General features: G+C 44.2%; 1 protein-coding gene across 1 annotated transcript; it reads left to right on the top strand.

The window, feature by feature from the left end:
• The first annotated feature begins 167 nt into the window (after nt 1-167).
• gol (ring finger protein goliath) lies at nt 168-16,117 on the top strand. The gene is made up of 4 exons (XM_089565840.1): nt 168-1,313; nt 8,115-8,368; nt 13,564-13,806; nt 15,987-16,117. Exons 1-4 carry the CDS (start codon nt 890-892, stop codon nt 16,038-16,040), a joined length of 975 nt encoding a protein of 324 aa, XP_089421966.1. The 5' UTR covers nt 168-889; the 3' UTR covers nt 16,041-16,117.
• The last annotated feature ends 6,976 nt before the right edge of the window (nt 16,118-23,093 follow it).

Raw genomic sequence — 23,093 nt, forward strand, 5'->3', positions numbered from 1 at the left:
CACACGGCATATACTACGGTACCATAGCATAGTCACAAAGAGTTTCCTACTATGCCATACTAGAATAGCCAGAGTGGCGGCTCTTCTGAGGTTGAGATAGTCAGGATAGGTTCACGAAGAAACGCACCGCGCACTCGCAAAGGCTGCCGAAAAGTTCACGGTCGCCGGGAGAGGCGCTGGAAAGCACTTTGAAATCGAAGGAATGAACGCCCGCAAAAGTAGTTTTGCATGGTTTTGCTCCGGCAGCTCCTTCTGTCACTTCCTCCATGTTCTGTGACGGTTTCGAGCTTTCGACGCCGACCGCTGGCTGAGATTGAGCGTGTTGCCGTGCGCACGGTGCTCGCGAGTGTGCGTGTACCATGGATCAAAAGTCTGCGTGATGGTTCGTGTGTATTCCCCTTCAGTTGAACTGCAGTCATCTTCTGCGCGCAAACCACTTACCGGTGTTTTCCTTTTTTCTTGAGCAAGTTTATTGGATCTTGTGCCGCTTTCTTACTACCTGGTACACAAGTGGGGCTGCTTTTAGCGCCATGTGAGGACGGATGAACGTGCGTCCGTAACGTGCAGCAAATATTATCCGCCTAGCAGGGCAGTACTACAAGCGGTGTGCCTAGTACCACATACTGAAATCCCGAAAGGACGCCTGTTTGCGACGATGAATGTCAGAGCGCCGCCTCTTTCACGGAAAACTGCTGTGCTATGCGCGCAGCGCAGTGGGGGTGGCGCAGCCAAAGCCCTCGCTCGAAGCCTACGCATGAATCTTGGCATGAAATCCGTTTAGCGCCGTTCCTGCGTTCACCAGCCGAACTGATCCTCTGCCGGGGCATCTTGCCCAACGCAGCGACGAAAAAATAAAGGCAAGCGGTCGGCAGGCGGCGTCGTCGCAGGCATGGGCGCTGCTCGGCCGTGCGGAGTGCTGGTGGTGCTGTTGCTGCCGTGGGTTCGCGCGGACTTGGCGCAAGATGCGGACGAGTACTATACGGCGGTGATAAACCTGACATACGTGCATCCGGCCACAGGCCAGCTCGTGTCCGAACGCGAAGAACTGGGCCGATACTACAGCGCGGGTAAGCTGGGCTCCGTGAGCGGGGTGGTGGTGCACGTGACGAGTGCGAACTACACTGCGCACGACGCCTGCTCGCCGCTCGACGCTGCTGCCATTCCCCAAGAGCCCTGGATCGCGCTCATCCAGCACGGGAACTGCGTCGAGTCCGTCAAGATGCGCCATGCAGCCAGCACCAATGCGTCTGGGGCAGTGCTTTACGCCGCCGCGGCGGGTCCGGGCGGCCGACTGCTCAAGATGCGCCACAAAGGTGGGCGCCATCGATCGCTGCGCGCGTGCGGCTGGCTGCCGCTCCTCGCCTCTTTGGTTTTGCAGCGCCTCGTGTCTCGTATGGGGCAAGGCACGAAAATGGAAAACGTTTCTCAGGCAGCGTGAAGGAAGCGCTTCCTTGGGCTTCTTTCCCACTCGAACGCGGGTCGAGTCTGGCTGTAAGGAGAGACCCACGGGGAACGCTAAGATCAGCTGGTCAGCTCGTGCCATGGCCTATGTATACAGTTGCCGTGGTATTACTGGCGCTAGTCGCGAAAACAAAATGGTTGCGTTAGTACTGTCCTGTTTATCAGGTCCGCAAGTGCGTGTAGTGAAGCGATATCTGACACTGATGACCATTGTGCCGCATGCTTAATCTCGCTGCCTGGCGTTGCCCTGTAGACCTTGGCTTGGGTGGTAAATCAATGTGGACGTGGTACCATTCGTCAGCAGCGACGATAGCGGCCAGCCTCAGTGTGGTAGGCTGCATGCAGTCAGTGGAGCTAGGTCTTCAAACAAATTTTCTTGTTTTTGCTGTTCCGTAAACTGTATGCAGTGGCCATGAAAACAAAATCTTCAGTCAGTAACATCTGTTTGTGAGCATTCGTTACTGTATGTGATTAGCACAGTTTGTCATGTTAGAACCCACGTATGCATCGATTTCCAGCTCGGTAAATGTGTTGCAAGAAAGCCTCCATTGCTCATACTTCATGGCTTCTGCATCGAAATGTTTATTTTACTGGAGTTATGGCACTGGAAGTATTCAGAGATGAAAGAACGCTACTGTGCTACAACGGGACAAGGACAAGCCACGTAAGGAACAAAGAACATGCACAGTTCCTTACGTGGTTAGTCCTTGTCTTGTTGTAGCACAGGAACGCTCTCTCAATCATGAGCCAACTTGCTGCTTTGCTATAAAAGAATCATTGGAGCACAGATGACATCTCAGGGTCGAAATCACGTTCACGACAAAAAGGTTAAAGAGTACAGTTTTCTACCAAGGATGTAGATAGTTTTCACGTGATGTCACAGATGCCATCTTTGTGTGCAGTGGAGATTAGGCAGGAAATGGTCCTTTGTCCCCGTGCCATGGGGAGTGGCTGCCTCAGCACTGGCACTGGGACAAAGGACAGTCTCCCCCTTCCTGCCTAGCCTCTGCTGCATTGCCATAAAAAGTAATCAGTTGGCGGTCAGTGCTTTAGGAAAACAGCCAGGATCTTGCTGCGCTTTCTAGACCCAAAGATGGCTGCCGTTGTGACGTCGATGCAAACTATGTATTTGCACCCTTCAGTAGCACAGTAACCGTTACAAAACGTAAAAAAATTTGAAGCGAAGAACATCACATTTGAAATGCGAACGCTGCAAAATTTGGAACGACAGAAAGTTTGCCCTCTGGCATCCCGTTTCACTCATATATCGTCGTTGTGAAAGAACTGTACTTAAATAAGTTTGTCCTGTAAGCGTACACCCCCTAGTGGACTTGGACGAGCCAGGCTCATCAAAAGTCGACTGTCGTTTCTGGCTCATGAAAAGTCCAGCACTTATGTGTATTCTGGCAAACTGCGTCTATTTTATGGTGCACAGGACTTGTCCAAAGCATTATCTTGGTTTGCATTGGTACTAAATGTCCATTTTGGTACCATTTTCGAAAGAAATAAATGTTTGTTAGGGGCTGAGAATGTGCAGTATGTGCACATACATAAGTAAGGCTTTTTAAATATCTGCCTTTATTGATGCCTCATCTAGAATTTAAATTGTTATGAAGTACCACTAAGCACAGCTGTTTATTTTGTATTTGTAGCAGATGCCACCTAATATTTTTAAATATACTGTGAGATCTTTTCAAAAAGTCAGTCGCCTCACATTTCATGAAACAGGTAGTATGTAATGTTCAAGTTCTTCTGTGTTTGATTTAGTTGAAGGGTCCCTTGGCACTATAACATATTTAGGGATAAGACATATTTTACGTACATAATGTTTAGATTAACTGGTACCTGCTTAAAATTTCGTCTTTGCAAGTTTAACACACAACTAGCTTTTACCGTCAGGGGATGGGCATGAGCATTCCAGAACAGGCTGCCAGAGAAAACAACTCCTAAATATTTGTACTCTATTACTACTGATAAGCAAGTTCCTTCCATGGTGTAATTTATAATCATAAGTTGTTGTTTGGTAAAAAATCTCATGAGACTATATTTGGTCAGGTCAAGAGCCATTTTCTGTGAGTGGCACCTCAACTAAACAGAGCTAGGTCTATCTGCAGTTGTTGGCAGTCTGTTGCGTAAGTGACCTTGCAATAATTAAACAGTCATCGGTGTACAGTCTAACCTGATTGGTATTAATTAGGGAAAGCAGAGGGTCCAAAGCAGATCTCTATGGGACACCTGATGGCACAAACACATTTGATAAAAATTCACCGTCAAGCACCACGCTGTTTTGTTTCAGACAGGTACCCCCTTTGTCGAAAGTCAAGCCCAGAGGGTTTGCTTCTGAGCCAGACTGTGTGGCTTGTAGTGCATCCTTAGTGACGAAATCTCTTGAAGGTAAGATTTATTGCCCCCTCCTACGAGTAGGACTTCCACAGATGCTACAGGAACCCCACTACATGGCTTACAAGCGAACCCCTTGGGCTCTAGACTTTTGACAAAGTCTGCATGTTTCAAGCCATGTAAAAAGATTTTTCTGTTATGTTGGAGCACATATCGACACCAAATATTTCGCTGGGTGTTCTATTCTTTGGAATGAAACGTAAGGCATTACATACTATCACCACATATATCAATAATTTATAATCAAATTTTTTTCTCACCTGTTCGGTTTCAATTTAAAGATCGAGCAATGGCTCGGACATCAAAGGTCAGTGCAGTTCACGTGAGGCATGAAAAAAATTTGCATTATAATCACCGCTTCATCCTTTTAATTCACTACAGTGCTAAAGCCAGCCTGTCTCAAGAACCAGAATCACACGCATTATCACAAAGAAAACATGCAATTGAAATTTGATGCTAATACTGCTCTAAGGTGGGATAGCTGTTTTAACAGGAGTGTACATGGGGCACAGAATTAAAGGCCTTCCGGAAGTCTAAAAGTATACAATTGGCCTGTTTACCTGAACCAATCAAGGCTGTGATTTCGTGAATATACTTGAATAATTATGCATCTCAAGAAAATGCAGCCTGAAAACCATGCTTCATTGGAGAAAAGAAGTTATCGCTCTGTATGTGATTAATCGGGTTAGTGTAATTTACGTGCTTTAGTGCTTTGGAGGATAAGCTCAATAATAAAGTAGGCTTGTGGTCACTCTTTCTTTTTTTGTGAATGCTTTCGTCATTAGGAATTAAGTTTGTATTTTTGCAGTTGGTGGATGAGACAAGACACCCTGTTCGGGAGACATTTCAAACAGGAGCACCAAAGTGAAGGCAGTAGATATTGCGCAGTTCTTGAAGATAAAGTTGGATGACGTCGTCCCTAGTACAGAGTGTACTAGGGGTGGCATAGGCACTTATTTTCTTTAGTAAAGGTTTGATGTTGCGTTCGGAAAATGCCAGTTCAGTCATTTTTGCGCACACGGGAATGAACTGCAAGACAGTATCCATAGTTACCGAAAATGTGCATTGAACCTTCCTGGTTTGAAAGGTACTTATTATGAGCTCTGCACATCTCTTTTGTGATGACACTACACACAGCTGGAGATTAGGAAATTGGTAATTTTTTGGAAACAAACAACCTCTTTCTTCTCTATTGTGGTATGGAGTTGTCTTGTTATCTGTGGCTTATCATCGTGGCACTTGACACAATTGATATCCAAAGGAATAAACGTGTGTGGTAGCTGATAATTTTTTTATTTTGAACATATTTCACAAGCCACTAGTATTTAAGCATAAGGCATTGAACCGGAACTGAGGATGAAATGGGTCGAGTTCGCATGAGAGTAAGGCATAGTCACCCCTCTCATGAAAGAACACTTTGCATGGTTCCGCTGTGCAGTGATCTTGGGCTGCGCAATATAATTTGGTCAGAATGACATCATGTTCACTTATACCGGGCATTGCAACAATTGTTGTACAAGAGTTTATTGAAAGGGATCAGGTGAGCAAGAGCAGTGGAAAAAATAGTCCCAGATAAGCCAGGTCGGACACACAGCCAGATGCGACAATAGCAGTTTTGCTCAACCGAATGTTTGTCTTGATCTTTCACTTAGCATATAAAATCATGATCGTTACAGAAGAAATAAGTTTAGTATGTATTGAGCGCTATTTCAATGCTTACAACGCACTTTCTGACTTTAGAGAGCCATCAGTTAGAGAGGTGGCCCAGTGGTTACGGTGCCCGGCTGCTGACCCAAAGGACATGGGTTCGATCCCAGCTGTGACAGGCATTTCAATGGAGGCAAAATGCTAGAGGCCGGTGAACTGTGCGACGTCTGTGCAAGTTAAAGAACCCCCAGGTGGTCGAAATTATCTGGAGCCCTTCACTACGGCGCCCCTTTCAGTGTGGGTCACTTTAATATAGCCTATGAGGTAAACTTTTAATTTTTTTCAATAAATAATATGAAGCGGTGAAGCACGCTGTGGGACTGAAGGGCACGGTGCACAACTTTTCTCAGCAAACACGGCAGACTAGCTGATATCCGGGTCCTGTTGAAAATGACCTTGGTGTCATAACTTTTTTTTTTTTTTAGTAGTAGCAGTCACCTGCACAATGATGTCAGTTAGTTTGGTTTTGGAGCTAAAGCTTCACTTTCCAAGCTGCAACTTTCAAGGTCAACAAGGTTTCACTTTGCCCTTGAGCCAGGCTTCACACGCTTGACATCACACTACGTGACTCCGCCATACCATGTGACATGACCACATGATTAGCTGTATATAGCACGCGCCTCACTGTGCTCACCTCAGTCAGAGCCATTGGGGGCTCGACTCTGCAGAGCGATGGAGACCGGTCTTTGGCTCGTTTCATTAGGTATAACTGAGTTAAACCCGAGCCATTTTTAGTTGGAATGATGAATACCTAAAAAAAACGAGCCCAGGACACTAAATGCTGTCCATCGGGAAGCATTGTTTTCTACCTGCTCCTGGTTAGCAGGTTTTTTGTGCTTCGTAAGATCTAATGGGGACATTTGCAGTATTATAGCTGTTATTTTCTATGTGTTCACATTATGTGGCCAAGACTTGCTTCTGCCATCTGTTCATAGGTTGCCGTTTTCCTCATGAAAAGATCCTGTCCCCCCCACAGATAGCACTGACTGTGGAGTGAAGCCAATGAAACTTACCAGTGAAAGCGAACAGACGATGAGATAAAGCAATGTTTTCAGCTGTTTTTCTCAACAGACACATTTTGTGGTTTCAGTCTGTACAGATAAGTATATCTGAGTGCTCACTGAGAGCAAACAACCTCAAGCTAAGGGCAGTGACTCATACAAAGGGTCTCAGGTGCAGAGGCCTGTCATTCGATACCTTTATCATTTACAAGAACATCCAATTCTTACGACTGCATCACTCCTTGAATGGCTTCAGCTTGTACGCTGGTTTTATTTTTCTCTGGTTAGTGTGTAGAAGGCACTTTAGTGCTCTATTGGGCATATTGCTTTCAACATTGAAGACCTCTCTCGCTCAGTCGCATTTGAGCTATTTTTGGGCTCTTTTGAGCTCTTTTGGGCATTGATCTAAAGCTATTTTTACGCATAGCTTTCAGTCACTTTAACTTAAAATATTTTGAGCACCTGATACATATTAGTGAATTTCTTCATCTCATGATGTTCGCATATCTTTTGAAGTTCTGCTGCCATCTTCATGATTCGTTAAATTTTTTCGTCTTTTAATTTTTCTGGTGTATCACAATTTTGCGTTCACTCTTTAAATGTGTATTATTCAGAAGCACATTTATGTGGGTTGGTATGGCTGTACCTTTTAGTATTTCGAAGTAAAAATGTTTCGAGAAAAAATAAGTTTGAAACACCTCCAAGAAATAGCTTCTTTCTAATAGCAGCCATTTTTTTTTTTGCTACCCATTTACAGATAAGTCAGGCATTGAAACATTCCGTTGCTTTATGCAGTCAAACTAAAGCAACTTTCTGTATATTTCAGAATTCTGAAAATTTTTTTTTCTTGCTGCAAGCATGACATTAAATTATTTGCAATAATTTTCATGAAAATTTGTGTTAATCTAATAGGGGTTCGTATTATTTGACTTTTTGGGCAGTCCGCTAAGGGGGAGTCAGTGTACAATAATGAGGTGATTATTGTTAAGCATTCACCCAATCACAGCCATAAGGCTACAAAGCTGTATGGTTGCGCTTGGGTGGAGACTAATGACTAATTACACCCTTATTATGAGATTTCATGTTATTTCCTAATATTTCTCTTTGAAATACATACTATAAAATAGTAAGATTATTTAGTTTCATTTTGATGTGCCTCATGTTAGTGTAAGAACGCATATTTATCAGCCAGCGGCAATAAATTTAACCTGTAAAAAAATGTTTTTTCCCATAGTAAGGAATGAGTTAAAGAGGCCCGTGAAGGATTACAAGCAGTAGAAGAAAGCAAAGTGAACGAAAGGCGGACACATGTCTTTGCTGGTTTCTTTTTTTTTTTTGTTCTGGTTTTGTTGCTTCTGTTACACCACAGTCATGCACCGGCGCGTGGCTTCGTGCCTCGGCCTGTGTGTGCCAACTAACATTAAGACTGGCTTTCCCCACATTTGCAATGGTGCGTGTAAGCTGCTGAGCAGCTTCGTGAGCTTTTCTCTCAGCTGAAAGGCAAGGTGTGGGCTAACGTGAGGCCTGCTTGTTGTGTCTGCGCAGTGTCCCAGCTGATCTCGGTGCTGATTGGCCGGGAGAAGGGGCAGCAGATAGCTGGCCTGGTGGACAATGGCACGCGGGTGGTGATGCAGATGTCGGTGGGCAGTCATCGGCCCTTCCCCTACCCGAGTATCAACCGGACTTCGGTGCTGTTTGTCTCCGTCTCCTTCATCATTCTCATGATCATCTCCCTCGCCTGGCTCGTCTTCTACTACGTGCAGCGCTTCCGCTACATCCATGCAAAGGACCTGCTGGCGGTCAGTGTCTTCTTCTTGCACCTGCTGCGTATCGGAGAAGCTGCACTGGCTGCCAAAAAAAAAAAAGCATAGTTGAACAGAGGCATCTTGGCCTCTCATCTTCAACTTGAGGCAAATATTGTAATATTTCTCTTGAAGTAATTCCTAATCGTATGTCTGCATATATGCGAGGTTCACGTAGGGGAGGTGGCTAAGTACTCATCATCATTTATCATCCCTTTAGGGGGCCTGTGGTGAGCACGACATGAGTGGGGTGGGGAGAGCTGCAAATATGTTTATCTGGTCATAATAATGTAATAATGTAGTAGTAGGCTGGTTAACTTTTTAACTGTTACTGTTAGTCCACTTATTTATTGAGAGGCATATAGCTCACCATAAATAATATCCATATCGCTTTTGAAAATTTCAAAAATGCGGTTACCCTTGGCGCTGTGGCCCAGAAAATTTTGCCTGCATCGCACCAAAATACATGTGCTTTCAAAAAACTTACAGGCAGTGCAGCCCCTCCAGTCCACGTAACACGTCGAAATAGCCAAAATTTGTCGGGTCATAGTGCTGACGGTAACTGCGTTTTCAAAATTCTGAAAACTGGTATGGATATTACTTACGGTGGGCTTACACACCTGCCAGTAAATGATGAGACTAACAATAATAGATGAAAAGTTGATTGTTCAGTATTTGCTAACCAGCCTACTAGTTACCATATGTTAGCTGTATTCCATGCGCTATACCACTGCCAATGGTATGCCAAAAATAAAAAGCACTCGATCCCGGCCGTGGCAGTCAAATTTTGATGGAGGCGAAATTATCGGAGCCCGCGTACTGTACGATGTCAGTGGATGTTAAAGAACCCGAGCTGGTCTAAATTTCTGGACCCCTTCACTACGGCATCCCTCATAGCTTGAGTCGCTTTGGGACGTTAAACCCCCATAAACCATCTTCTAATCTAAAAAACTTATTTTTAAAAATTGCAGAGGGCCTTAGGTGAAACAGCCAGTGTATAGTAACTCTCACTGGTTTTGAAAAATATGGGGCTTTAAAACATACAACTTGTGCAGAAAAATAAAGCGCAGGCCAAGCTGTAAAAAACTGCGGCAAACATAATACCATTGGTGCTAGTGGCACGAAAACAACGAACTCCAGCGTCCTCAAAAGTGCATGAATGCTATTCAGCTTGTGAAAATGACGAAATTAATTTCAACGGTGAATGATATTACTGTAACGAATAAACATTTAAGTTCTTAACCTTTTCAGGTGAACTTGTGAGCCTTGTCAGCTGGTTGCTTGCACGCCTACAAAATTATTGGCGGCGACAGTGGTGACGCAACTTCTTGGTATGAGACGATGAAATATCAATGGCAGTCCGGTTTGCCGTATAGCAGCGGCATAGGCCTTCGTGTTCAGTCACAGTTGAGAATCATAGGTTCACGAAAGGACTAGCAACAAACACTTCAAAGGAGCCTGAGAGAAATTGAGCACAGCACATGGCTTCTTGCCAGGTGCTATGTGGGCTTTGAGGCCTTTTCTTGTTGGGTTTTGTTCACTGGTGAAACTGGCGCGGAATCTGTTCGGCCACTGCAATTTCTTAACACACTGTCCACGCTAGCGCGTAGGAGTTGTGACGGCTTATCTTCGAGCGCCCCCGACAGCTTTGGTGCTTGCACCGCGGGCCCCGGATTCGAAGCAGCTTCCGAAGGTGACTCTGTGTTTTGCAGCGATGCAAGCGCCCTTGCACAGGCACTGGGAAAGAAGTAATAACACGAACGCTGCACTTAATATAGTGCAGTCAGCGCAACTCTGTCTCCCTCCTTTTACCCTCATCTCCTATAACCTCGCACCAAGCGCTTGGGAGACGGGGACGCCACCACATGGCCCTGCAGCTGCTCCGTGGCCATGCATGGTGGGCTGTATATTTTTGACGGGGGCTCTACATGTATGAACCTGAACTGCGTTTGAACCAAAATGCTTTCCATTCCAACTCCCTAACTGAAAGTAGTGAGGGAGTAAATCAGTCGAGTCTAGGTAGCTTTGGCAGGTCCATTCTATGAGGGATAATGTAGTGAGAGTACTATACCTCACTATAAGTGTATTCTCCCAAAGCTAAACGGCAAAAGGAGAGTGTTACTCATAGAAGAGCATACGCTGTTTGGAGTACATTCACCAAACAGCGCCTATCTGCAGTTCAGGAAAGCATTTGAATGTGTTTAGATTGTATAAGTAGTGTATGGCACTAAAATGTTCTTGCCAATGTCGTTTTAAAGAATTTCCTAGTGTTTTATTATTTATTTATTTATTGAAATGTTCACATTTGTTCAAGTCAGGGGAAGGTATTACTCAGCATTGTACAGCACTTACTGTGTGCCAAGAGAAACAGTATATACACAAAATAAAGCAACAAAGTGGCAAAACCCCAACGATTGGTCAAAGACAAATTAGCATTATATACTGTAGGGAGCAAAAGTGGCATGTATACCACGCATTGTTGTGCAGCTTAATGCTCATGTGATGCCCTTCGGCACTTTCATCAAGCAGGAGCGCTGCGTATCTAGAGGAGCAAACTTGGCATGCCTCTGGATAACAAGGCCACCTCCTTACCTGTCCTGACAGCAGACATTGCTGAAAAGTAGTGCTGCATAGCAGGCAAAGACCATGTGGTTGTACCGCTGGCTTGTGCCACTAGGAAAGAAACATACATCTTAGAACTCCATTGTACACATAGTGAAAATGCAAATTCTGAACAGCTTTTAAGAACATTGCGGGCAAATTGAAGTTGATAGATTGCCATATTCCAATGACAGAGACATTACTTTCACCTAAAATGGAGCTTTTATAAGCTGTACGGGGTCAAAAAATGAAATACAGGTATTCGCCACCACCAACCATTTTCGCAAGGAAACGGTGGTGCATGAAGACAGTTTCTTTTTTCTTTTCTTTTTTTCACCAGATATCTGAAGCTAGGCTACTCTGCCATCCATTTCCTAACGAGATTTTTGGCGCGAGTTTGCGTTAAGGGGTGGGAAAATTTCAAAGTACAATTTTCTCGGTAATGAATGCGTTTTTTTTTTTTTTCAGCCAGACAAGGATCATCATAGTCAGAAAAAAACCATAGAATAAATTTGTGCTGAGAACAAAAATTAGATGAAGTTGTCCTTAGAGTCCCTTTAATGCACAGGAGGCAACAGGAAAACAAGCAGTAGCATATCTGAACAAATCCATTTTTTAGTGTTGTGAAAAAATTTCACAGTCGAATATGGCCAATGCTGTGTTGCTGGGAAGTTGGTCAAGAAGTTGATATTGCATATAACAAACTGCTAGAGACTCTTTTGGCAGTTTATTTCAGCATATCATTTTTTTTTCTTCTGGCAGAGCATTTTATATCCCAATTCAGGATTAATCCCGTGCTAACATGTCAGTCCACTCTGAGGGTTGGGGCTCGAAGTTAATAAAGTGGGCTTGCCCTTTTCGGGCAGTTTATTGCTGTCTAAACAAGTGGACCCGACAGCTTTCGAGCGCTCGTGCTTAAAGTAGAAAGGTCAGTGTCAAATTGCCAGGAACCTGATCCTCTCTTTACATGACATGCACATAGTGGCTGTAGATATGTCCCCTCAAGCACCACAGGTAATGGCCCAATATTGCAAATGGATGTTTTCGCTCTGGTCCTTTGTAAGACCGGTATTTGCCAATATGTTTCTAATATTGGGCCAGTTACCTGTGCAGCTTGGGCCGCAGCATACTGGGAAAGCTTTTGTCAGAGTGTAGGCATTTTTAAATAAACAAAATTCGTGGTTAGGGAGCCTTAGGTAGCCTTAGCTAGCCTTAGGCAGCCTTAGTTGCTAGGGTGAGTGCGCCAAGGGCTACACGACAAATAGCCATCTGTGAGGGTTCCCTGTCACTCTGCACTCAGGGCAAGTGAGGAATGGTGAGGAATTTCGAAGCTCTTTTGCAAGGCAAATTTCATGTGTTTTCCAACGAATTACATTAGTCAGCTGTGGTGACGTTTATTTCACGTCACATGATGCAATTTGATGACATTTACTAAAAACAACATTCGTCACTGAATGAGTTGGGGGACTCGGTGGCGGAGCTCTTGCGTAATTCAAAAATGTGAAGTCAGAAAAAAAGTTGGAAGAAAATCAACTCCGTACCTTTAGCCAATTCATTCGATTAATGTGTGATTTCATTGTCCTAAATATGTGTAACTTGCAGGATAACCAGCTATTAATCTCAATTTCATGCTTGTGCCCAACATGTAGCATCCATTCTGTGCATTTCCTGAGGTGAAAATCGTTAACTAGGAGTTGAACTGTGATTAACTGGCTTCAGCTGGAAACAACTGGTCCCAGTTGGAAATCAGCTGGTCCCAGTTGACCACCAGCTGGGACACATTGGGCCTCTGTCGGGAATGAAATGAGAGGGATGATAGATTGAACTGGGAAGCAAAACCGGTTATTTGTTGCAATTGCACACTACTCAAACATTATTGCTTCTTGAGCACAAGGAATGGGGTTGTTCTCTACCAAATTGCGGTTTTATTTTGACTTAACATCTACAATAATACACTTCTCGCTTCCACTGTTCAACTATGATGACCGGCATCAGGTATTGGTTTTACTTCTCCTAATTCTTGATAATTTTTTGTAATGACTTTTGTCTGAAGTAGTAACTTCTTAATATGGGTTTTAGTATGGTTTTTTTTTTAAGATGTGAAAGCATTCACTCTGAGCCAGTTCTTATTTTGCAAGCAGTTTCCTCAGGTGGTGCTATTCCCATCGTCACACCAACAGTCACAAATGACATTGTTTTTTATCATGTTAAAGCTCACAGAAAAATTAAAATTAACATAGGCGAAACTAGTTCATTTGAAGTCACATTAAGATTGCCATGTGACAGAGGTATTGTCTCACAGAGTCAAGTTGAAAGTAAGCTTTGAATAACTTTACTGCCACCCTAAGGACAATGTAAAGGGTTCTAATCCCATCCAATTAAGACAAGGTAAGGAAGCTGTTGGCTTGCATAGCAGAATTTGATAACCTGCACGCAGGTAAGAGAAGGCATCGGGAATCACGGAATCAATAAGCTGAAGTGCTGTGCTGCCTTTGACAGCGGGAGTGGCAGCTTGGTTCCAGTGGTTGAAACTGGGAAGTAGTGAAGATGGTGGAGGATCAGGAGAGGGGCCCATTGTTGTTGTTGTGCAGAGGCGGCTGTGCAGCGCGGCCCAGAAGGCCCTGGACCGCATCCCCGTGCAGACACTGCGGCCGGGTGGCGAGCACGAGGCCGAATGCTGCGCTGTCTGCATCGAGCCACTGCGGCCGGGGGAGCTGGTGCGCCTGCTGCCCTGCCGCCACTCGTTCCACAAGCCTTGCGTCGACCCCTGGCTGCTCGAGCAGCGCTCGTGCCCCATGTGCAAGATGGACATCCTCAAGCACTACGGCCTGGTGGTGCGTGCTGCCTGGGCTCTCCACTAGTATTCAGGTTAACATCGTGAAATAGGGCAAAGGTTGCACTTGGCTTCGACAACTTCTGGTCATGAATTTTTAACAAGCAGCTTATTCAGACTTCTTCCCAGCATCATAAGATTGCCGTGGCCACTGCAACATGCTTGTTAATAAGCAAAACGTTGCTAATACTTAGCTTCACCAGCAAGCACGGCTCAAGTTTTGTGTGACATGGCTTTCGAGTTGGAGACCCCTCTCTATCAAGTTGTCGCAGCTCTTAGAGCATACTGGATTTGGCCACAATGCATGGCAGAGCTCAGTCTAAGGTTGACTGAGTGGAACTTTCTGGCGTGCACTCATCCAGAGCCATCGAAACTTCCTGCACAAGCAGCTTTTGGTTTTAGATTTTTTTGCCCTCTCTTGTATTTGTATTGCACTTACTGATGCTTGCAATTCCTTAGTTTTCCTGCTTTGTTCTTATGGACATTTAATTATTCGGGAGAGCACATGCTGATGGCCATCAAGGCTGAGCAAAGGTGACGCAGTGACCCCTGACTGGAACATAAACAAATACATATATTGGTTCCTTGGGCTGGCACACTGGACTAAGGCACCCAGCACTGTTGTCCACAGTTTATTCTCTCCGGTGACAGTGGTAACGAAGTTCACCTCCTTTTTGGCGATGATACACTATTGTAATACAACCACTGATTATTAAGCCATAAGTTCACAATTCAGTGACGTATTAGCTAAACAAAGTTAGGTCTAAGAGTGTGCAAATATCAAATTTTTGTTTGTGAAGTGAATATTAATAAAAATTGGTTGTGAATTCAATCGAACATTTTTGAATAATTCAAAATATGTACACGCATAGTTTATATACAAATGGATTTTTTTCACACAGCACAGCCATGGAAAAAAAAACAGATATATGCACAGAAATTTTATTTTACTCATAATTTCTTATACCTGTAAGGCCTATCAAGTATTAAATAAGATGAAGGGAAAGGCATGTGGAAATTATGTAAGTTGCATATTATATCGCATAAAATAACAAACGTGTTGCGTGAAAAAAAAAAACTGATACGACGGTATGATTTAGTGCTTGCGTAACAATTGATGAGCTTACTGTATGTGGTTGCGAATCATTTTAAGGTGGCCAGATATTTTTTCACACTACATCAGTGACAGGGAACAGTATGGCACAATTTCTTGAACTTTTTTAATGTCTTGTTTATAGTTTTTCACAATTCTGTTCCCTTTTATTTGCTTGGTTGCATTGTACAGTATTAGCAGTGGTGGCGACAGGGTTCTGGAACCGAAGGACAGTGTATAATCAGAAAAGTGAGCAGCTTCAGGTAGTTTGGGGCCAGAGTACTAGAGGATGGAGAACTTTAGGAAGAGGTTGGATGCAAGATATAGGTAGGATGGAAATACTAGAAAGACTTGTCAAGGAAAGTTTACTAGATTGTGGCCAGACTGGCTATGATATATACTATGGAAATTGCAGCTCTGAAGGTAAGGCATGTCAAGAGGATGGAATTGGCTGCGATGAGAATATAGTAAAACCTCGTTAGTTTGATTTTCCAAGGACTGCGAAAAATGTCCTAATTATCCGTAGGTCCTAGTTAATGAATGACCGGCCCATAATTACCAGTAACTATTCACATTATAGTAAATTTATTTAGTGAAAACCAGGGTAGCAGTCGTCTGCTTTTGAGGTGGAAACTGCGTGGCAGTGTTGATTTTCCTGAATAACGTCAGATGCATACTGCATGCACACTTTCGGGATCGTTAATGCAGGACTGCTGCAGAATGGTAAAGGCCTCCGTGGCCTTCTTCACGGTGCGATGCGGTAGCAGTGGAGCTTCTCACAAGCATTGTCCTAACATGTGAAGAGGCACATCATCTCACAAACTGCGAACAGCATGTGACGAGCGCGCATTTTCACCCTAATAAAACGATGGAAGATTCATGCGGACGGAATCTAGGGAAACATGGTTTGTTTTTATACATCCAGTTTGTTTTTATACATGTACACTGGAAACTGTTTTGCATGTTTTGGAAGAGTCCTTGATTAAAGTTAGTTGTGAGCTGTAAAGTGTTCTTATGTTTTTCATTGTTTGCTAAGATGTGTTCATGCCAGCTATCTCAACTTGCCACCTTTTTCCATGCGTGTGCAGTATGCAGCCGGCAGCCAGGAGAGTGTACTGGAGGACGAGCCTGGAGCCCGTTGAGTGCAGCCCCTACTTCTTGTGCGCCACGTGTATGTGTGTTTGTGTGCCTCGACAATAAATCTGTCCCCTGCCATCCAGCATGGTTGCACTGTGTTGTACTAAGCACACAGGGAGGTACACACCCATGCCACCACTCCAAACACAATCTTCATGGGACACTGAGGAGAAATTGAAGTTGGCTTGTATCGACAGAATACCAGCTCCTGATTACAAAAACGCCACTCATACTGACAACAAAGCTCTTGTAACGTAGAAAAGAGCAAGGACCAAAATACAGGTATCGCCGCCACAGGCCAAACTCGCAAGTACAAACGTTATGATGTCATAGGACAAGACAGTGTTGCTAGAACCAATGGTTCTAGCAACTCTAGGACCCGAAAAGCCACATCACCGAGGCGCAGCCAATGCATGCGCAAATCTCCTTGACGTCGCCAGATGGCGCCACGTGCCCGGCAGCTACGCGCGCGCCTGAAGCATTGGGACCAATCAGCGTCTGCTCACCGGCTTTAGGGGGGCTCGCGGTATTCCGCTAGCGGTAACAAGGTACACGGTATTCTAAAGATGTCTATTTGCGAGAACTTCGTTGACGACTTCGAGAACGAGATCCATCGTAACGCTGGCAAAACGCCAGTGCAAACGTAAGCGAAGCGACTGTAGCGACGGCCGCAATAGCCGATAGATGCCTTCAACGTGCGGCCGGCGGTAGCTTTCTATTCGGCTGCTGCTAGGCCGCACTGCTGGCCACCAGAAATCACGGAGTCTGCGTTGCGTCATGTGCACGTCATGTTTCACGTCACTTAGTCCTGTGTCGTCATAGGAGAATCCCAAGTTTGAATCAGAGCGGCGGGAAAAACTTTTTCAACTTTGAATCCAAATTTCTTAGAAATAAATGCATCTTTCGCTGCCGGCCAAGTGGAAACAAAGCCATGACATGCCGAACTATCGGATTTTGCTATAAAAAAAATATTAATAGTGCTCTCCTCACTGTCCCTTTCATGGTGTCCTTGTTCTGCCATCACTGTGTCACCTTCTGTATAGGTGCCTATTTTTTTCTGTGCCCGCATGCAGTTATGGGTAGCCGACCCAGAGGTGAATTCAGTGCATTGATTTTTCTTTTTCTTTACAGATCAGATGTTTATGGCCAAAGGTAGCTTGGCACACAGCTGTGGTGTGAGGTTCACACAACCATGTGGAATGACAAGCGCATTGGCTGGAACCTGCACCACCAACCATTTGAATTGTCTCTAAGTTTCAGATAACTTCTTATTGGATAGTTATGTACAGCTTCTGAGATTGACTTCAATCGTCACAGGAATATTTCTCAATGCTTGGCACAACTAGGATATCGAACAGTCTGTGCATGATAGTGTACAAAAACATGAAAAAAAAGCATGAAAGCATGACAAGGAGAAGGTGGCAGAGACAATTTTTGCTAAGAATTGAATGTTTGCTCCACAAACAAGAAAAACTGAAGAGCTTAGGGGGTGGAGAAAAGAAGCAATAGAAAACACTTTCACAGAAAATGCACAAAAAACCACAAAGAGTAGAAGGAACAGAGACACTAATGGCACTGGAGACCAGCTGACCTGACCTCTACAATTGCGGACTTATTTCAAAGCAATGTCATTGGTGGTAAAGGATGCATTCCTCCAGAAGAGTCTCGGCAAAGACTGAGCTTGGAAGTGGCAAGAGGAGAGTCAGGAGGAGGACTCCTAGTCAAGAAAGATAATAAAATTTGAGTCACACTGGCAGCCATGTGATAGAGTTGAAGAAAGGGGTACTGTAGTGGAGGACTCTGGATTAATTTCCATCTCCTTGGGTTCTTGTGCTTTGGAGTGAAGTTAAACCCTTGCACCATGGTGTGTAACCAAATGTGCATGTCTGGGTCAAGCATTGCCCACTAGAATGGAGGTTCTGGAGGAATGCGAAATTCTGATTCTAACTGCGTATCCACCACTCAAATGCCGTGGTATGGCTGATAAGCATTGAAGATTCTAAAGCGTAAAGGAGGTAGCAATGAGGATTCTAAAGCATAAGGGAGGTCTGCTTTTGGAAATTTGTGCAACTAATGTTCAAACAGGAAATTTGATGGATACAGCCATCAGTTCGATGGGTCATGCCATAAAAGCTGATTATTCAAGAGCCTTTATGACCTTCACAAGCTTGAATGCGAGGCACCTACCTCGTATATTGATGAGATTGCTACTGTGAAGTGTGAAGTGGAGTGCTCTCTGTATTCGGTGTTACATCAATCATGCCTTGCACTTAGAAGAGGCATGCTAGACATCCTAGCGCCGTCATGCGGCAGTCAAGCGAATCCTGCAACTCTATTGCTGTGGTGTTCAACTGCATGGCCACAAGTAGAGGAGGAGGAGGAAAGATTTTATTCAATGAAAATGACGACCGCTAGAAGGGGAGTCTCGGGCCAGGACTCCAGTAGAGCTTGCTGCAGTCTTCGCCCATTTGGTCAGCCATAGCTGCCAGTCGAGGTCGGAGCTGGACAGCTCTCTGCCACTCCTCAATAGTTTGGTGGGGGATAGATGTGATACTCTTACTACACTGACAGGCCTATAAATCATGTGGTAAGTTATAGAGGGTTTTCCACAGTGGGGGCAGTTTGGTACACGTAACATTGGGAAGTTGACTTGTTATTGTCTTGTAGGGTGGGGGAAAGTGTTAATCTGTAGGTGTCTGGATATTGTTTCCTGTTCTTTCGTGATTGATTTGTGGTCCGACAGATAGATTTGCTGGGAAAGTCTACAGTGTTGTCCAATGACCCTGAACGTAACCAATGGTTGGTTGACCTGCTGCTGGTGCTCCCGTGGAGTTTGGCTGGCTAATTCTCAGGCACTAATACGAATGATGAGGTTTCCATGGAGAGTGGAATGAGCAAGTGTCCGAATGATAGTTGCAGTTCTTGTTGGGGGAGGGAGGGGTTGATTGTTGGAGAAGTTTCAGGGCGATTTCAGAGACTGTTCCATTGGTGTAGGTTCTACAGGATGATTGTGAGTCTGTGATGATGGTATTGGCTATGGTTTGAGCAATAGCAAAAGCGCAATGGCTGCCTATTCTGATTGCAGCGTAGTGGTGTGTCTGAATGTGAGGCATGTGAGGGTATGGGTAGAGTTGGTGGTAAAAGTGAAATAATTTCGGAATTTTAAACATACTACACATCTCTATTTGCCATCATTTCAGACGCTCTTGATGGTACATGTAGCATGCCATGCGTCATTTTTAGAAGATGAGTGCATGGCACCAAGTGGTTTTTTTTTTAATACCGTGGCAGAATTATGAGATGTCATTGATCAGCTGCTGCTTTAAATGTTCCACATCTACAGCGCGATAAACGGGACAAGATCAGAAGAAACATGCAAAGACAAACGCAGCGCTAGGCTTTAAATGCTTAGACCTGATAGCCTTTCAGGTGAATGTTGCGAGGCATTTATACTTATCTTTTTCACTCTCAGGTTTCCATGACCTGCAGTGATATTGGAATTCTGTTTCAGTCTTTCATGAAATTGTCTGTTACAGGTCACTTCATATGTATTCATATATAGAGGGTTGGACTTTCCAGTTTCTGTTTTTTATGATTCGGCAGACTTTTTTCTGTGTCTATTTCAGAATTCAGTTTTTGATTTCAATAGGCAAGTGTAGTTTTCCAAGAATCAATTACCATTTTCTTTTTTTTTTTCGGTGATGCTCTGTGATATTCCTCTGCGGCAACAAGTATCGAATGGCCATGTTTAGAGGATTGCTTGTTGAATAAAATGTCATCGCCATTAAAAATGTAATGGCAGGTAAATGATAAAACTATTGGACAAAAACTCGGATGGAAGTTAACTCCCTAAATGCGGGTTGTCATGTGATCGTTGGGTTGTTGCTCTGGGATGAGTGAGAGGGTGGGGCATCACTGGGTCTTCATGTTGACTGCAGCAATGGAACTGCCACTTAACTGTCATGGTAGCCAGAGCAACATTTTTTGCAACACTTGTGCACAGTTTTGCGTCAGTGCCCTTGCATGCTGTGGGGAAACCTACTTAACCATATAACTGCCCCAGGCAGTTAATGACTGTGAATGATAGTATGCTAGCAAACAACATTTGACAAGGAAGTCGAGGTTCCTGGTCTGCAGAGGCATGTAGTTAAAGTAGTGGAGCAATACCGCAAAATGCATGACTGTGCTACTTAATCCAACATTTCAAAACACAGAGACGCCGACCAGTACTGGTCGGCGTCTCTGTGTTTTGAAATGTATCCCCCCGGCCAGACGGGATTCTGTCACACTCTTGACTTAATCCAACAGTACCATCATCCCATTACTGAAGAACTGGATAAAACAGCGCAACGGACGAGACAAGAGAAGGACAGCACTGGTGTCTGTCCTTCTCTTGTCTCGTCCGTTGCGCTGTTTTATCCAGTTCTTCAAAAATGCACCAACCAGCCCGTATTTGCTTTCTTCTGCCATCTCATTACGCCGATGTCTTGAGTACTATGTTAATTTTCTACTTTGATTGCGTCTATCTCCTACTCAATAGCCAGCTAGCTGTGCCGTGTATGTCATCGATGGTACTGGCCTTTTTTGCCATCATTTGTAACATGATGACAAAGAAACTGAATTGAATTGAAACCAAAAAGTCTAACGTGTATTCATATGACATATCTGCACGAGCGCAGGATATCAGTTCGAATGAGGTGATAGTTGTCACCTTCGCAAAATTATTTTATGAAGAGATGAGTGAAGAAGCTTGTGCACAGTCACATTCAGCTTAATCTCAGTGTTTGCTAGCTCTCGCATACAGTGGATATGGTCCTATAATAATGTTTACATTATTTAGATGTTTAATTGCTTTCTGGATGTTTCAGTAATGTTAGTAGAACATTATATTAAAATTAATTAATGTTTAATATTTCAGAAATGGCTAGAAAAAAAATGGTAGTGATCGCTCCAAACAAAACAATGTTCTTAGCTGATCGAAGCTGCTAGTGCATGTGCATGCACCCAAGTCTAGCAGCATGTCTGGGTGGCAAATGTTATTTTAACGTTTAATTGTTGCATATATGTTTCAATGATATTTAAAAAACTAAACTTTTAGTAAGTGATTAAAAATTTAATCATGTATTAACGTGTGACCCAAACAAAAAAACTGGCTGCCCTTGAGCTCTAGACACTAAATTTTTGGTTGTGTGTTTTCTTCTCTGTAATGATACTATAGACTTGACAGTAGACATAGATCATCACGTGGTGTTCTCATATGACCCCAAAGTAGTTTATAATTTTTATGCGTCATGCAGTTTCGGTTTCAACAACCAAACGATATCTGTGATGAAGAAGATTGGTTTTTGAGGAAAGGAAGTGGCGCAGTAACTGCCTCACATATTTCGTTGGACACCCAAACTATGTCATAAGGAAGGGATAGAGGAGGGAGTGAAGGAAGTAAGGAGGAAAGAGGTGCGTAGTGGAGGGCTCCGGAATAATTTCAGCCACCTGGAGATTTTTAGCGTACACTGACATCACACAGCACACGAACACGTCAAAGGTGGGCTTGGATCATGTGAGGCATGAAAAAACAGCAATAGAATGGTTGATTCCCCATTTTAATTTGTCTCAAGAGCCAGAATGACAAAAACATATCGATGATTATATTGCAGTTCTTTTCATGCCTTGCACCCAGCAAACCAAAAACCTCTCAGAGATGTCTAGCTAGACGTTTCTGAGAGGTTTTTGGTTTGCTGGTCATGAACTTGGCGTCACAGCCATCGTTCGGTTGTTCAAACCAAAACAGCACATATATGAGGGAAGAAATTCAATTATAGCAGTTTTTACCACCGTGATGGCTCAGTGGTTACATATGGTGCTCGGCTGCTGACCCGAAAGACGAGGGTACGATCCCGGCTGTGGCGGTCCAATATTGATGGAGGCGAAATTCTAGAGGCCCATGTACTGTGTGATGTCAGTGCATGTTAAAGAAGACCAGCTTGTGATCGAAATTTCCGGAAACCTTCACTACGGTGTCCCTCATAGCGTGAGTCGCTTTGGAATGTTACATACCTTAAACTAATTATAGCAGTTGTAGGCGAATACCAGTGAAGAAAGATAGCAGCTAAAATTGTGTGACTATAAATAGGCTATATTGCACAAGTCATGAAACCTCGGTAAGAGTGCATGGGCATAAACATTTCTTTTCAAGTCTCTTCCCCATTTAACCACTTCTTTCATTCATGCATTCACGGGTGTGGTCCAGGTGACCACACACTGTAAGGTTAATTGTTACTGGACAGTTCCATATACAACTTCTTATAAATCTCACACAGACGGGCACAGAGCCGCTCAGGCTAGCGTGCGCGGTGAAAAGCTGCGTTGTCACGTGCAGCGGTGGTCACATGATTGTGAGCGGACGTACGCGCGTTGACATCGGGGAACGCGCGGCGCGCCACACCTACAGATTTCGCTATAGCATAACCTTCGCTATACAGGAGAGTATACGTTCGTTACACGAGTCTCTTCGTGCAAACGTTCATGCAGCTGTGCATGCGTGAAAAAGTGTTCGTCTTGAGTGGCGCGTTCGCACCTGATGCTGAAAATGAACATTGTTTTTTGAGTAAAGGAAATGTTTTTTTGAGTAAAGGAAATGGCGCAATATCGGTTGGCACCTCAACACCTCAACCGAGCCGCAATAGAAGGGAGTGAAAGAAGAAAGGGGAAAAGAGGTTTGGTTTGGCTTTATGGTTTATGGGGGTTTTTCCAAGCTACTCAGGCTATGAGGGATGCCGTAGTGAAGGGCTCCGGAAATTTCGACCACTTGAGGTTAACGAGCACTGACATCGCACAGTACAGGGCCCTCTGGAATTTCGCCTCCATCGAAATTCGGGTCGTAGTGGACTAATTCTGGAGTGCTCTGGAATGATTTCGGTCACCTGGGCACTTTTAACGTTCGCTGACGTTAACGGCATGCTCTCTGTGCCTGATCACGAGCATCTCACAGAGGTCTCACCCAAGTCTCTTCCGCATCGACGGTTGCCATGGTGAGGTGGGTGTGTTTTCCCCTGTGTCGG

This window comes from Amblyomma mixtum, chromosome 1 (genome assembly GCF_055824585.1).
Source record: "Amblyomma mixtum isolate Tamu chromosome 1, ASM5582458v1, whole genome shotgun sequence".
NCBI classification, from domain to species: Eukaryota; Metazoa; Arthropoda; class Arachnida; order Ixodida; family Ixodidae; genus Amblyomma; species Amblyomma mixtum.

What these genes read in the sequence shown, in the direction of transcription:
- gol (XM_089565840.1), top strand. Translation starts at nt 890, where the DNA reads ATGGGCGCTGCTCGGCCGTGCGGAGTGCTGGTGGTGCTGTTGCTGCCG. An exon ending in GCTCAAGATGCGCCACAAAG is followed by an intron (nt 1,314 to 8,114) that starts GTGGGCGCCATC and finishes GTGTCTGCGCAG; the next exon opens with TGTCCCAGCTGATCTCGGTG. An exon ending in TCAAGCACTACGGCCTGGTG is followed by an intron (nt 13,807 to 15,986) that starts GTGCGTGCTGCC and finishes ATGCGTGTGCAG; the next exon opens with TATGCAGCCGGCAGCCAGGA.